The sequence below is a fragment of the Salpingoeca rosetta genome (genome assembly GCF_000188695.1).
Source record: "Salpingoeca rosetta unplaced genomic scaffold supercont1.4, whole genome shotgun sequence".
Classification (NCBI taxonomy): Eukaryota; class Choanoflagellata; order Craspedida; family Salpingoecidae; genus Salpingoeca; species Salpingoeca rosetta.
In genome coordinates this window covers 1,745,758-1,758,939 of record NW_004754930.1, presented here as the reverse complement: position 1 = coordinate 1,758,939, position 13,182 = coordinate 1,745,758, and the positions used below count along the sequence as shown (strand labels likewise).

General features: G+C 55.7%; 2 protein-coding genes across 2 annotated transcripts in view; both read left to right on the top strand.

Moving 5' to 3' along the window:
- Nucleotides 1-2,794: 2,794 nt before the first annotated feature.
- PTSG_01451 (uncharacterized protein) lies at nt 2,795-6,225 on the top strand (the record flags this gene model as incomplete). The annotated part of the gene is made up of 5 exons (XM_004997369.1): nt 2,795-3,172; nt 3,519-4,075; nt 4,345-4,484; nt 4,728-4,872; nt 5,478-6,225. The coding sequence occupies 5 exons, from the start codon at nt 2,795-2,797 to the stop codon at nt 6,223-6,225; spliced, it is 1,968 nt and encodes a 655-aa protein (XP_004997426.1).
- A 1,238-nt stretch (nt 6,226-7,463) lies between these two features.
- The window catches only part of PTSG_01450 (uncharacterized protein), a gene marked incomplete at its 3' end in the record, with an annotated part of 8,441 nt that continues 2,722 nt past the window's right edge, over nt 7,464-13,182 (top strand). Inside the window, exons 1-9 of the mRNA XM_004997368.1 lie at nt 7,464-8,514; nt 8,968-10,305; nt 10,735-11,018; nt 11,223-11,306; nt 11,530-11,638; nt 11,899-11,985; nt 12,260-12,403; nt 12,723-12,797; nt 12,954-13,041. Of these exons, the coding sequence (XP_004997425.1) occupies nt 7,567-8,514; nt 8,968-10,305; nt 10,735-11,018; nt 11,223-11,306; nt 11,530-11,638; nt 11,899-11,985; nt 12,260-12,403; nt 12,723-12,797; nt 12,954-13,041 (3,157 nt within the window). The 5' untranslated portion in view covers nt 7,464-7,566. The remainder of the gene's footprint in view (nt 8,515-8,967; nt 10,306-10,734; nt 11,019-11,222; nt 11,307-11,529; nt 11,639-11,898; nt 11,986-12,259; nt 12,404-12,722; nt 12,798-12,953; nt 13,042-13,182) is intronic.

Genomic DNA, 13,182 nt, shown 5'->3' with positions numbered 1-13,182 from the left:
GTGTGTGTGGTGGTGTGTGTGTGTGTGTGTGTGTGTGTGTGTGTGTGTGTGTGTGTGTGTGTGTGTGTGCTGTGTGTTGTCGTGTCGATGTGTGCTTGCTGTGAGCTGTGTGCAGTCACGTTTGTAGTTTGTTTGGCCACCTGTCACAGTCTTCTTCAACACGTCAATCATCTTCTTTGCTCAACTTTTTGCACCGTCCCCCTTCCCCACCCACACCTACATTCTCACAACGACCCCACGTGGTCAGGCGACAAGCCGTATTCGTGCCAGTACTGTGGAACGGCGTTCAACAACAGCAGCAACCGCCGCAAGCACGAGCGCCTGTACTGTAAACAACGACCCAGCTCCCCAATCCCCTCAACCAACCCGGCGACAGCCGCAGCGCCAGCTGAACCAGTCCCAGCGACGCCAACAAAAACAGCACCAGCAACAAAAACAGCACCAGCAACAACAACAATGGCTGCTTCTGCGGTGGAAATGCGCCGGTTAGTCCGTGACGAGCACGCGTCCGCGACGTCCAGCAGGCTAGCGCAGGTCGCAACGGGCGGTCGGGGGCAGCGGCCAGACGTGGTACCTGTGCCTTCTGCACGGTCCACCAAGAAGGGGGCAGGGAATGAGGACCAGCCTTCATCCCATGCACAGCCAGCAGCAGCCGCAACAACAACAGCACCATCAACAGTAGCAACGACAGCAGGAACAACACCAACAACAACCACAACAACCACAACACCAACAACAACAACAACAACAACGACACCATCAACAGCAACAGCGGCAGTCACAACGAAACCCGCAGGCGTGGCAGATGGGAGGACAACAACGACGACGACGGCGGGTACCAGTGGAAGCAGCGGCAGCACCACCAACAGTTCTCAACAACAACAACAACAACAACAACAACAACAACAACAACAACAACAACAACAACAACAACAACAACAACAACAACAACAACAACAACAACAACAACAACAGCAGCAGCAGCAGCAGCAGCAGCAGCAATAACGACAGCAGCAACGGCAACAGGCATTGTCGTCCGGCACGACTCCCCGCGTGTCATCTTCGCCGTTGTCGTTGCTGTTGTCGTTGTCGTCGCAAGCTTTCCGTTGAAGCAGACCCAGCTCAACAAGGATACGCCTAGTAGCTAGAAGGCACCAGCAACTGCGCAACTGAGCAACTCAAGCGCTAGTCACACCCCAACCATTCATGCTTGTATCACACCACTTCACCCGCATGACACTCATGATGACGCACACACCCAAACACATACCCAACACTCACAACACACAAACACACACTCACAACACACAAACACACACACACTCACAACACACACTCACAACACACACTCACAACACACTCACAACACACTCACAACACACACAACACAAACACACACTCATACCACACACTCACAACACACAAACACACACTCACAACACACAAACACACCCACAACACACACTCACAACACCTTCATCATTATCCTGCATTAATTTTTCATTTGATTCGATGCTCTTGGGCTTGCATGCAATGATGTGTGATTGCCCCGAATGTCCCGTTCAAAAATGCACACCAACGAGGCCTCGAACTGGGACAAAGTGACGATAATTGCCTGCATGCATGCTGTGGTGGGGAGGCACTCACGTCATTTCCAAGAAAGCGTCATTGCGGTGGCACAAAAGCTGGTCAAGCCCCAACTCTTCTCCACACAAACTCCTCTGCCGTTCATCACGCACTATTGCTGCATCGCTCGTTCGCACACACTTTCCTCTGTTTTTCGACAGCGTCATTCCTTCACACACACGTCAACGTTCGCCATCCCACACGCCTGCACGCACTTCTTGCCCTTTGTGCCCGTGCTTTGCTTCCTTCATCGTCGTTCCTCGACCGCTTGGTTGGCTGCGGTTGCAGTTGTGGTTGTTAACTCTCACCAAACAGCAAAAACAAGGAAGGGAAGCAACAAGGAAAGCGAAGGAAGGAAGGAAGGCCACTGCCCTTCCACACCAACACCACGCCGCGACAGACTCAGTTTACCCTTTAGCTTCATCAAATCTTCCTGCCCTACCCCCTCTTCTTCACAATCCACATCTCCCAAATCGTCAGCGTTCGCCTGGTGGGTTTGTTTAGGTGCTTTCCTGCGGTCGGCTCTGCTAAAACTGCAGGTGCTCCCATAGCACACGTAGCACTATCCCTGCCCTGCATGCGTGTGTTTGTGTGTGTGCGATCGGTGTTGGCTTTTGGAAAAGCACTGCTTTCACAACGTGGCAATCGACTCTTGGCTCTCATCCCCTGAATTGACTGTCACGCACACACACGAACACACACCCTCCCCTGTTTCTCTTCAGCCTCGATTCCTGAAGACCACCACCACGACCGCTATCGCTCACCCCCTCTACAACCCAATGGGCGAGATCGGTCAGTGCGGACAGCTGTAGTGTTGATGATGCTTCCTGGATCTTGTGGGGTGTAAGCGCTTTGCTTGCAAGCAAGTGAAACCATGCAAGCGCTATGCACACGACACCCGTGCATTACTTCTTCTTGTCGTCAAAGCCGTGCCTGCATGCGTCGTGCCTGCATGCATCCCTAGATGTAATCTTCCACACATGCTTATGCCACACAAACAAACACACACACAAACCCAAACACACACACACACACATACACACTACACACACACACACACGAACAAACCCACACACACACACACACACACACACACAAACAAACAAACAAACAAACAAACAAACAAACACAATCACACACACAACACAACAAACCATGACTGACAGCGATGGATCGTCAGAGCCATGGTACGAAGCAGCCATCGCCCATGGACTCGGCGTCAGCGCAGCACGCAGCCGCTTCTGGTTCCTCACAAGCCCCTGCTTCCGTCCCGCTTCAAACGTCGACGCCAAGTGCAGCCATGATGGCAGCCATGCAGGCGCAGGCAACCAACCCCGCGCAGGCCTTCATCACGCCTCCGTACCCTTACTTTCAGCAGCAACAGCAGCAGCAGCAACAACCACACATGGTGCAACACCAGCCTCCACAGCAACAGCACAACATGGTCTACCACCCTCGACCTCACCTGCCCACCTCCCAGGGGCAACAAGCACCCACAGCGACCATGCCCCCAAGCTTTTCCCCCGCTCTCCAACTCCAAAGCAGGGTAGGTGCTCTTTGGCCTTCCATCGTATCCTTGGCCCCTTGCATCCTCTCTTGGTGCATGTTGGCGTCACCTTCAAGGCATACAAGGCCATGCACGTGCACAAGGCCACCGAAGCCACACACAACGCCAGACTCACAAAGCCAGGCACACACAAAGTCACACATCTTTCCACACATGCACCCCAATCCACAATCCACACAAACATACAATCCACACATGCATACAACACACCCACACCCACACACACACACACCACAGTGCACAATACGTTACATGTACAACCATGCACACATGCATTATTATCCACTGGTTGTAACGATGCTGTGGCTTCTCAATTGGTTTGTAGATGTTTCCACAACACATGATGGCTGGTCCACAACAACAACAGCAGCAGCAGCAGCAGCAGGCGATGGGAGCCGCGCTTGCGTTTGCTCAGCAGCAGCCCCAACAACAACAAGCGCAACAACAACCACAGCAGCAACAACCACAACAGCAACAACCACAACAGCAACAACCACAACAGCAGCAGCCATCTGGTGCGTTTGCGCAGCCACCAATGGGAGCACCCTTTGCGGGTATGCCACCAACGCTTGCCGGCCAGCAGCCGCAACTGGCGAGCGCGACAGGAGGGCAGCAGGCACAACAGGCACTCGCACCCTCCTACATGCCCTTTCCTGCATTACAGCAGCTGCAAGCACAACAACAACAGCCACAACAGCAGCAGCAACAACCACAGATGCAGCAAGGCCCACCCAGACCCATCGCACATCAGGAGCACGCCATGGCGCTTCAACCGGCTTCATATCCAATGATGCAAATGGCATCCTTCGCCCCGGCTTCATTTGGACATCTGCAAATGCCACCGCAGCTCATGTTCCCCATGCAAGCTGGTGCTCCACTGCAGTACTATCATCCACAATGTACGTGAAGCTCAAGCATTGGCGTGCAAACGGGAAAGCGTGGAAACCTGTGGGTCATCGTGGACTTGATTGCATGCATGTAGTGCATTGGCCTGTGGGGTTGTCCCTGCATCACAATCGCGTTTCCTCCTCGCTCACACACTCGCTCACACACGCACAATCTCACCCGCACATACTATCGTTTGCGTGTCATCCGTGGCTTCTATATCCGTCTGCCCTACGCCACCCGCACGTATGTTTGGCTGGCCTCAGCTCCCCACGCAATGTCAGCTGCACAGCAACCTTCATGGTCAATGGCACTTCCAGGGACGATGACTACCATGGCTCTAACATCTGGTCCTCACGCAGCCTCCCCAATGACTCTGGCAACAGTGGCCACTCCAGGAACAGCGGTCCGTCAGTTCATGCATGTGGTGGGCCTTGGGATGTTGGAGGGAAGACAGGCCTTTGTCTTGGCTTTGTTTCACGTGATGGCTGCATTCAGTTGTCGTTTCGCTTGCGTGCATGCATGCAAGCAGAAGCGCTTATTGGGTGTAAACCTTGACTCGGTACTGACACGGTTGGTTGTTGGCACTCATTGATTGTTGTTCAAATGCCGTGGCTGCACCATTGGCCGTGTTCTGGACCCACTGCAGGTGCCTTCGAGCGAGGCAGCACCACTGGCAGCCATTCGTTCCAGTTCCTTTTCGGCCAAGCAGACGGGAAAACACCAGTGCAAGCTGTGCGGCAAGTGCTTTGCCAGCAGCAGCAACTTGAGTCGCCACCGCCGCATTCATACCGGTACGGCCTTTGGCGTTTGCGTGCATGCAACCACCTGCGTACTGCAGCCTTACACCTGTGCACTGTGCCTGCATCCTCTGTGCGCATTACACCAGAGACGAAGAGAGCGAGACCTGCATCACCGCGTGTGTACGAATACACACACACACACATGCGCCCACGCCCACGCACACACACACACACACACACACACACACACACACACACACACACGACACACACACACACACACACACGCACACACACACACACACACACACACGACACACACACACACACACACACACACACACACACACACACACAACTCTTGACGCTGGGCGTCCTCCACGCCACCGCTTGCTTCTCACACACACACACACGCAGACACACACACACACACACGCACGCACAACACACACACACACACACGCAGACACACACACAGACACACAACACAACACAACACACAACACAACACACAGATATACGCACACGCGCACACAAATGCACACACGCATATTGTCCCATAAACTGCTCACTCACAGACAACCAACAATGCCTCATTTGCCTCTTTTCATCACGAACGACGACACGTTACCAGGCGCCAAGCCGTATCGCTGCAGGTACTGCGATTACGCCTTCAACAACAGCAGCAACCGCCGCAAACATGAGCGTGCTTACTGCCGCAAGCGCCCGGAGATTGTTGGCTTCACGACGCCGGAGGAGCAAGCAGCATGGGCGGCCATGGGCTTCATGTCCCCCGGCATGAGCCTGTCGTTCCCCACCAGCTACGCCCAGCAAGGCCAGCAAGGCCAGCAACTGCAGCAGATGCAGCAGATGCAGCAGCACTTGCAATCCCAGCTGCAACAGCAGCCACAGCAGGTGCAGCAAGGGCAGGCTGCCACGGCGTCCCAGGACGGCGGCCAGCAGGCCAGCGCCACAGTGAACGGCACCGCGAACGGTGCAAAGGATACCGCCACCACTGCTGCCTCGACACGTGCGGACATGGACGGCCACACCGAAACCCAAGGCGCAGAACCCAAGAGCGAGGCTGTCTCAGGTGCTTCGATGACAAAGCTCAACAACCACGACCAAGGCCAACCGACTGGACTGGCAGCACAGGCCCGCTCGACGTCAGACGGTGCCAGCGCCTCTGTCAAGGATGCCCGGAAAAGCAACACGACCGCGGGACGTCGCTCGCACCCTGACGGAAGTGACGACAGCAGCAGCGGCAGCAGTAGCAGTGGCAGTAGTAGCGACAGTGGTGGCGATGGTGATGCGGGCAGCGGCAGCAGTAGCAGTGGTAGCAGTAGTGACAGTAGCGGCAGCAGCGACGGGAGTGGCGAGCATGGACCTGATACGAGGGCATAAGCTCTCTCAGGAAGCTGTCATGCTTGTGTTGCTGCGCTTCACTCCGTTCGTCCCCCCCCCCCAACCTCAACCTCAGCACCAAATACTTCTCGGCAAGTAGATGTCTGACTCAGATCTCGACTTTCCACATTGACATCCACGTAGTACGCTAGTCAGCTAGGGCACGATTGCTACTCCTCTCCCCAGTCCCATCTTCCCCCTCTTCTGTCCCAGACGCTGGTGTGTGTGTGTATGTGTGTGTATGTGTGTGTGTGTGCGTGTGTGTGTGTGTGCGTGTGTGTGTGTGTGTGTGCGTGTGTGTGTGTGTGTGTGTGTGGTTTGATTGGTTTGCCTGCATGCACCGGTGTGCATTTCGTTGTTAGGTGTGACGGGTGGGCTGTTTTGATCGCGGTGAAGTGCAGTTAGTTGTACGCGCTTTTCAGCCCATCCGTGCTTTTGTGTCTTGTGTTTGGTGTTTGACGTTGTTTCAAGTCCTCCATTCTCTGCACTTGTTCACTTTCTCCACTTTCTCCACTCAGGCGGGGGTTGCCCGCTTCGTTCATGTCATTTCGTTCTTTTCACACAGTTCACAAATTCAAATGCCTGCCACATCTTCCCGTTCTCTCGTTCTGTTGCGTTTCAGCTTGGGCTTCAGCGCCTTGCTGCTGCTTGTTTTGTTTGCCGCTCGCATTGATTGTGCATTTCGAGGCCTTTGGTTTGGGTTGTGGTCGTGTGTGTTTTTGTGTTTGCTTCTTTCAGATCTGTTTGTTCTGAATTTCGAGTGTTTGCTTCACACCTTCACTGTGATTCACCTGTGGTCGTCGTCTTACATTTCCCCATGTTGACCTTTGCACTTGCTCGCGTCGTTTTGGGCGCAAGCCCCTTGGCAGCACCAACAAAGCGCGAGCTCGCTCGGTCAGTCCTCCACCCCCCAATCGATTCGACCCGAGTGCTTCTGAGTGCTTCTGTGTCCGCTTTGTTTGCTTTCATGATTGCTTGTTTTCCTGTTTATCGCTCGTCCTCGTCCTCGTCCTCGTCCTCCTTGCTGTTGTAGTTCTCCTCCGGGTGGGGCAACCCATCGAGTCTTGCCTACCTGCTTGTAAACCACTTTCCTTGCATGCCACTGCACGAACGCGAGCACGCGTCCAGTCCAAGCGCAAGCAAAACTTTGCCCACAAGCAACCCACTGTGTGCCTTGAAGCAGCGAACAAACAAGGCAGCGCTGTCGTGATTTGATGTTGGCAATCTCAATTTTGCCAGAGAGTTTGTTTTGTTGGTGGGTAAAAGTCGATTGTGGAGGAGGCGGAAGACGACGAAACAAAGAGGACAACACACACCACACACACACACACGCAAGGAGCCATGGACCCATTGGGTGACAAAGAGCAGCAGCAGCAACAGCAGCAGCAACAGCAACAGCAGCAGCAACAGCAGCAGCAACAGCAGGAGGAGGAACAACCATTGGATGGGGAAGAACGACCGCGGCTGGCGCCGGAGGAAGTGGCAAAGACGGTGCTGAAGAGCGTGCAGCAAACCACGAGCCGATCCGTGACACAGTTTGGGGGCCAGGATGACGCCCAGCGCTACGTCAAGACGGTGTACAAGTCAGTCCTCGTACAGCGCCAGCTGCCGCAAACCCCAAGGGACCAGCTGCTCGTCGTCACCGTCATCCAGGCGCACGGGCTCGCAGACAAATGGACCAAGCAAGCAAACGCCTGGCGCATCTTCTGCACGCTGGAGTTCCAAGGCAGACAACGGACAACGAGCGGCGTGCCGGCGGCACGCAACCCAACGTTCAACGAGATTGCCAGCTTCCCGCTGCATGGCACACGCATCACCTCGGGACTCAAAATCTCGCTGTGGGCAAGCGCCGCCTCAACCACAACGGCCCGCGCCCAGCTGCGCCCGCAGCAGAACACCGCTCGTGAAGCAGACAGAGACCGCTCCAGCCCCTTTTGGCGAAAGCGCAACATGACCCTGCGCTTCCTGGGGCAAGTCCACCTCAAGCCCTCCGAGCTCCAGGGCATGGTCTCCGCAAGCGCCAGCACGCCACTGCCGCTACAGAAGCGCAGTCCTCGCTCAAATGTCAAGGGATCCCTGGCCATCAGCGTCGATAGGGCCTCGCGCGATGAGATGTCCAGGGCACAGGCAAAGGAGCGCACAAAGTACGAAGAGCTGGCTGCCCACGACGCCGCCATGAAGGCACGCGAGGGTTACTGGCCAGCACCCCCACCCCACCTTACCCTCCCATCGCAGGTCCTTTATGAGGCCGTCTACACTATCATGACCTACGAGGCATCCATGATGGACGTACGTTCCAACATTCGTGGGGTTGATGCGTGTGTGTGTTGATGTGTGTATGTGTATGTGTTGATGTGTGTGTGTGCGTGTGTGTGCGTGCGTGTGTGTGTGTGTACGTGCACGCTTTGTGTGCGTGAATGCTTTTGTGTGCGCTTGCGCACCTATCTGCGTGCGGGGTCGTGTCAAGGTGTGCATCCTTGCTTGTGCATCCTTGTACATCGTTGAAGCGCCTTGGTACCCTTCTGCGGCCCACGCCCATGCCGTTTTGTTTCTTGTGCTTTCTTGAGTGTTTACGCACATCCACGCTCAACGTGCCCACACGCTCACAGCCACACACTCTTCCCACTACCATCACCACGACCACGACCATCACGACCACCACGACCATCACCATCACCACCATCACCACGACCACCATCACCACGACCATCATCCACCTACAACATCGCCACTGCTGCGCAGAATGAGGAAGTCGAGCCAGTGATGCCACGTGCGTGCAGCGACGCGGCGTGCCACGTGCTCGAGGCGGTGGCAAACCTGCCCACGTGCGATGCTTTTGACGTGAAGCTTCTCATCCAGCATCACATCAGCCTGGCCATCATGGAGGGCGACGACGCTGTGGGCATCGCGCCGCTCACAGACTATTCCCTGCTGGTGGCCTGGCTCACCTACATCTTCAAAGTGCACTTCCACGCGCGTGGCGATCGCTCTATCGAGGGCCTGCACTGCTTCGACATGCCGGAGGGGTGCCAGGATGAGTTGGCCAGCAGCCTGGAGTCCCTCTTGCTGTTCCTGCACACGGAGTTTATCCAGTACAAGTTCCAGTTTGCGGCGCACTCGCGCGTTGTGCCCCCGCTCCTTGACCACTTTCTAAACGCGTTTGCAACCTGCCAGGCCATGCTGGCTGCCCTCCGTCCTGGAGAAGAGTCTCCGCAGGACCGCGCGCGCCGCTGCGTTTACATCTGCAAAGAAAAGATCTTCCGTCTCATCTCCGCCACCGTGGAGGCGATTCCGCGCGTGTCCGCTGCCAGCCGTCTGGTCACCATGGCTGATATGCTGGAGGACGAAATCAAGTACGATCTTGTTTTCTACGCACAGCACTTCCGGCGCCACTTTGATCTCGAGTGCATGCAGCTCAACGTGGAGGGCCTGTGCCTGCTGCACGACACGCACCTTCGCCGCGAGCTGCCTGCAATGGTTGGCGGCAACCAGCCGCCCGTGCCCGTCACCATCCTGGACGCGTTTCGTCGCGTGCGCGTGCTCAAGGAGAAGTACGTGGACCTTGCTGCCTTGCGGCCGGGACAGCCGGTCCCATACGCCGACCGCCACCGCCTTTTTGTGGAGCCGATCAAGTCGTGGCTGCTGGATGTGGCCGACCGCGTGCCGGGGTTTGTCTCGCGCGCCATGGAGGTTGACGCGTTCGCCCCCATCAACGACACCACCATGCACTCCACCTCTGTGCTCGACCTCATGACTATCCTGACGCAGACGCTGTTTGAGCTGGCCGAGCTGCGCTGGGCTGACGTGCAGACAGGCACCACGCTCTTCCGCGTGTTTGCAGAGGCGGTGGTCACCACGGTATCGACATACTGTGTGCACATGCGACGCAAGTTTGGCGACACTGCGGCACAGGCCAGGAGCAAAGGGTTTATTGGCGGGCGCGGTGGTGACCTCGGTGGGAGTCGTGGGAGCGGTGGTGGCGGCGGCGGCGGAGGTGTTGGACTTGTTGGCGGTGATGCCTCAACCGAACATCTGCATGTCTCGGCGCAGCTGTGTGTGGCAATCAACAACCTCGCACAGGTATTTGGAACGCGCGCGCGCGCGCGCGTGTGTGTGTGTGTGTGTGTTTGCGCTTTGTGGAGGAGTGGGCAGTGCTTTGTGAACTCGACTCGTTTCTCACACAAACACACGCCCTCTCATACATGTATTAGCTGTGCACAAACTATTCTAAGAACACATACACTCACCCATTTTCTTACGTACACTCGCCTCCACGCCCACCCACACCCACACCCACACCCACACCCACACCCACACCCACCCACACCCACACACCCACACACCCACACCCACCCACCACCACACACACACACACACACACACACCACACACACACACACACACACCACACACACACACACACACAGTTCAAGGACCTGCATTGTGGAGCTGCAGGAGCTGACACGACGGCACATTCTCAGCATCACCGATGCGCAGTTGCGCGAAGAGGATCTAAACGCCAGTGTACGCGCAGAGCCACTGTATGAGGACCTGAGCAACATCAGCCTCGACGAGTCTGCGTCGCACGCACATGACGATGAGTATGACATTGAGGCGAGCCATTACGCACGCATTGAGGACGTGCTGCCTGACGATGACGATGACTACTACGGTGAGGGCGGTGGTGGTAGCGATGACAACCATCACTCACACAGCCACCGCCACCATCGCGACGCTGGTGGTGATCACGACGACTATGATGATGATGATGATGATGATGATGCCAACTTCGGGTTTGGAGAGGAGGGTGGAAGTGTTGCAAAGAGGCGACAGTCACACGCTGGACGTGGTGTTGGTCGCGGCTATGATGATGATGGTGTTGGTGCTGATTCGAAAAATGTTGGCGGTGTTGCCACAAACAGCAGCAGCAGCAGCAGCACAGCCGCAGTCAAGCGAGGGAGTCACTCACGCCCGCGCGGCGACAGCGGAAGCAGCAGCGGTTCGCAGCTGGCGGCCACGGCTGGAGATCCGTTGAAGATGGTGAAGCAGGTCTACCAGCTGGCACTTGAGTCACTCGCGGGGTAAGGGTGGATGGGGAAAGGGGAAAGGATGGTGGAGAGGGGTCGTGTGTTGGGCGTGAGCGAATGAGCAAACATGCTTGTGTGTTTGTGTGATTGTGTGTGTGTGTGTGTGATTATGTGTGTGTGATTATGTGTGTGTGTGATTATGTGTGTGTGATTGTGTGTGTGATTGTGTGTATCTGTGTTTTCTGATGCAGCGTGTTATTGCGCCTGCTTGGCACAGGACATTTTCGCCGATGTTGGGCATGCTGACCAATTCCATCTTCCCCGTGATTGAGCAATACCTCAACTTCATGGCAGGCTTCAGACGTACACAACCCATCCTCAGCAAGGTGCCTCGTGTGTGTGTGTGTGTGTGTGTGTGTGTGTGTGTGTGTGTGTGTGTGTGTGTGTGTGTGTGTGTGTGTGTGTGTGTGTCGTAGCGAGGGTGAGGGTGAGGGTGCAAGTGAGAGTGAGAGTCAGAGTGAGAGTGAGAGTGACAGTGAGATATGAGCGTAAGAGTGAGAGCTTGTGAGTGTACATGTGTGAAAGGGAGCACTTGTTTTGATCGCGCATGTGCTCAGTCTGATGCGGTGTGTGTTCACGTGTACAGATGTTCAAGGTGAAGCACGCAAAGCGCCAGGCGACAACCAAGTTTGAGGTGCAGCAGGTCGAGGGCCTCGATGAGCGAAAGCTTGAGGTTGGTGTGTTTGTGTATGGGTAGTATGTGTATGGGCGCGTGCTTGGTGGGTTGTGCTTGCTCATGTGTAGTGCCCATCAAACACCCACAAGCACACACATTTGTGTGCACACAAATGATGTGAGCGTGCACACACACACACACACGCTACACTACACTACACTACACAAACACAAACACAAACACAAACACAACCACAACCACAACCACAAACACAACCACAAACACAACCACAACCACACACACAAATTCACACAAATACACGTACATGCAGCGGGTGAAGAACAAGATGCAGCGAATGGCGCGTCGGAGCAAGCGCGCGACGTGGAAGCGGCACCAGAACCGCCCATCCGAAGACGTCGAACGCACACGCGCGCCAACAGCCGCAGAGCAGGCAGCCCTCCTCTCAGATGCGCAGGTGTGCGCGTTGCGCGCGCTTGTTTACTTGTGCGTGCGGGCGTGCGTGTGTGTATGCATGTGTATGGGTGAAGGTGTGTGCTGAGTTGTGATGGGCTCGCTTCGTCGCGGCTTGTGCTGTATGCGGGTGCCCAACACCAAACACCACCTGATCCCACCTTCACGTTCATACACAACTCTCCTTGCCCACACCTGTCTCCACACACACACACACACACACACACACACACACACACACACACACACACACACACACACACACACACACACACACACACACACACACACACACACACACACGCGCGCGCGCACAATGTCAGGTTCGCATTTCCATGGAGCCGCTGCTGGACTATTTAGACGCGACGCTGCAGACACTCAGCGCGAACCTCTACGAGGTGTCATGCGAGGGAGGCAGGGGCAGCAGTGACTGATGTTGTGGTTCTGCAGTGATGGATATTTGTGGTGGTGCACCAGCAGCAAGCTCTCTCGCCATCGCTGGCGTCTTGCCTGCTTCTCATGACTCAAACATGCGCACGCGCGCAAAACTGCAGGACGTGTTCCACAATGTACTGGCGAATATCTGGGACGCCACGGTTGCGACGGTCGATCGAAAAGTGAACAGATCACAGGCACACATGGGTGCGTCGGTGGAGGGCGCACAACTGCACATGTGTATGTGTGCATGTGTGTGTATGTATGCGTGTGTGGAGTTTGTGGAGTGTGTGCAGTGCGTGTATGTGCTATATTCTTCAGCAACCTGCTCACCCCACTCGTTCGTAT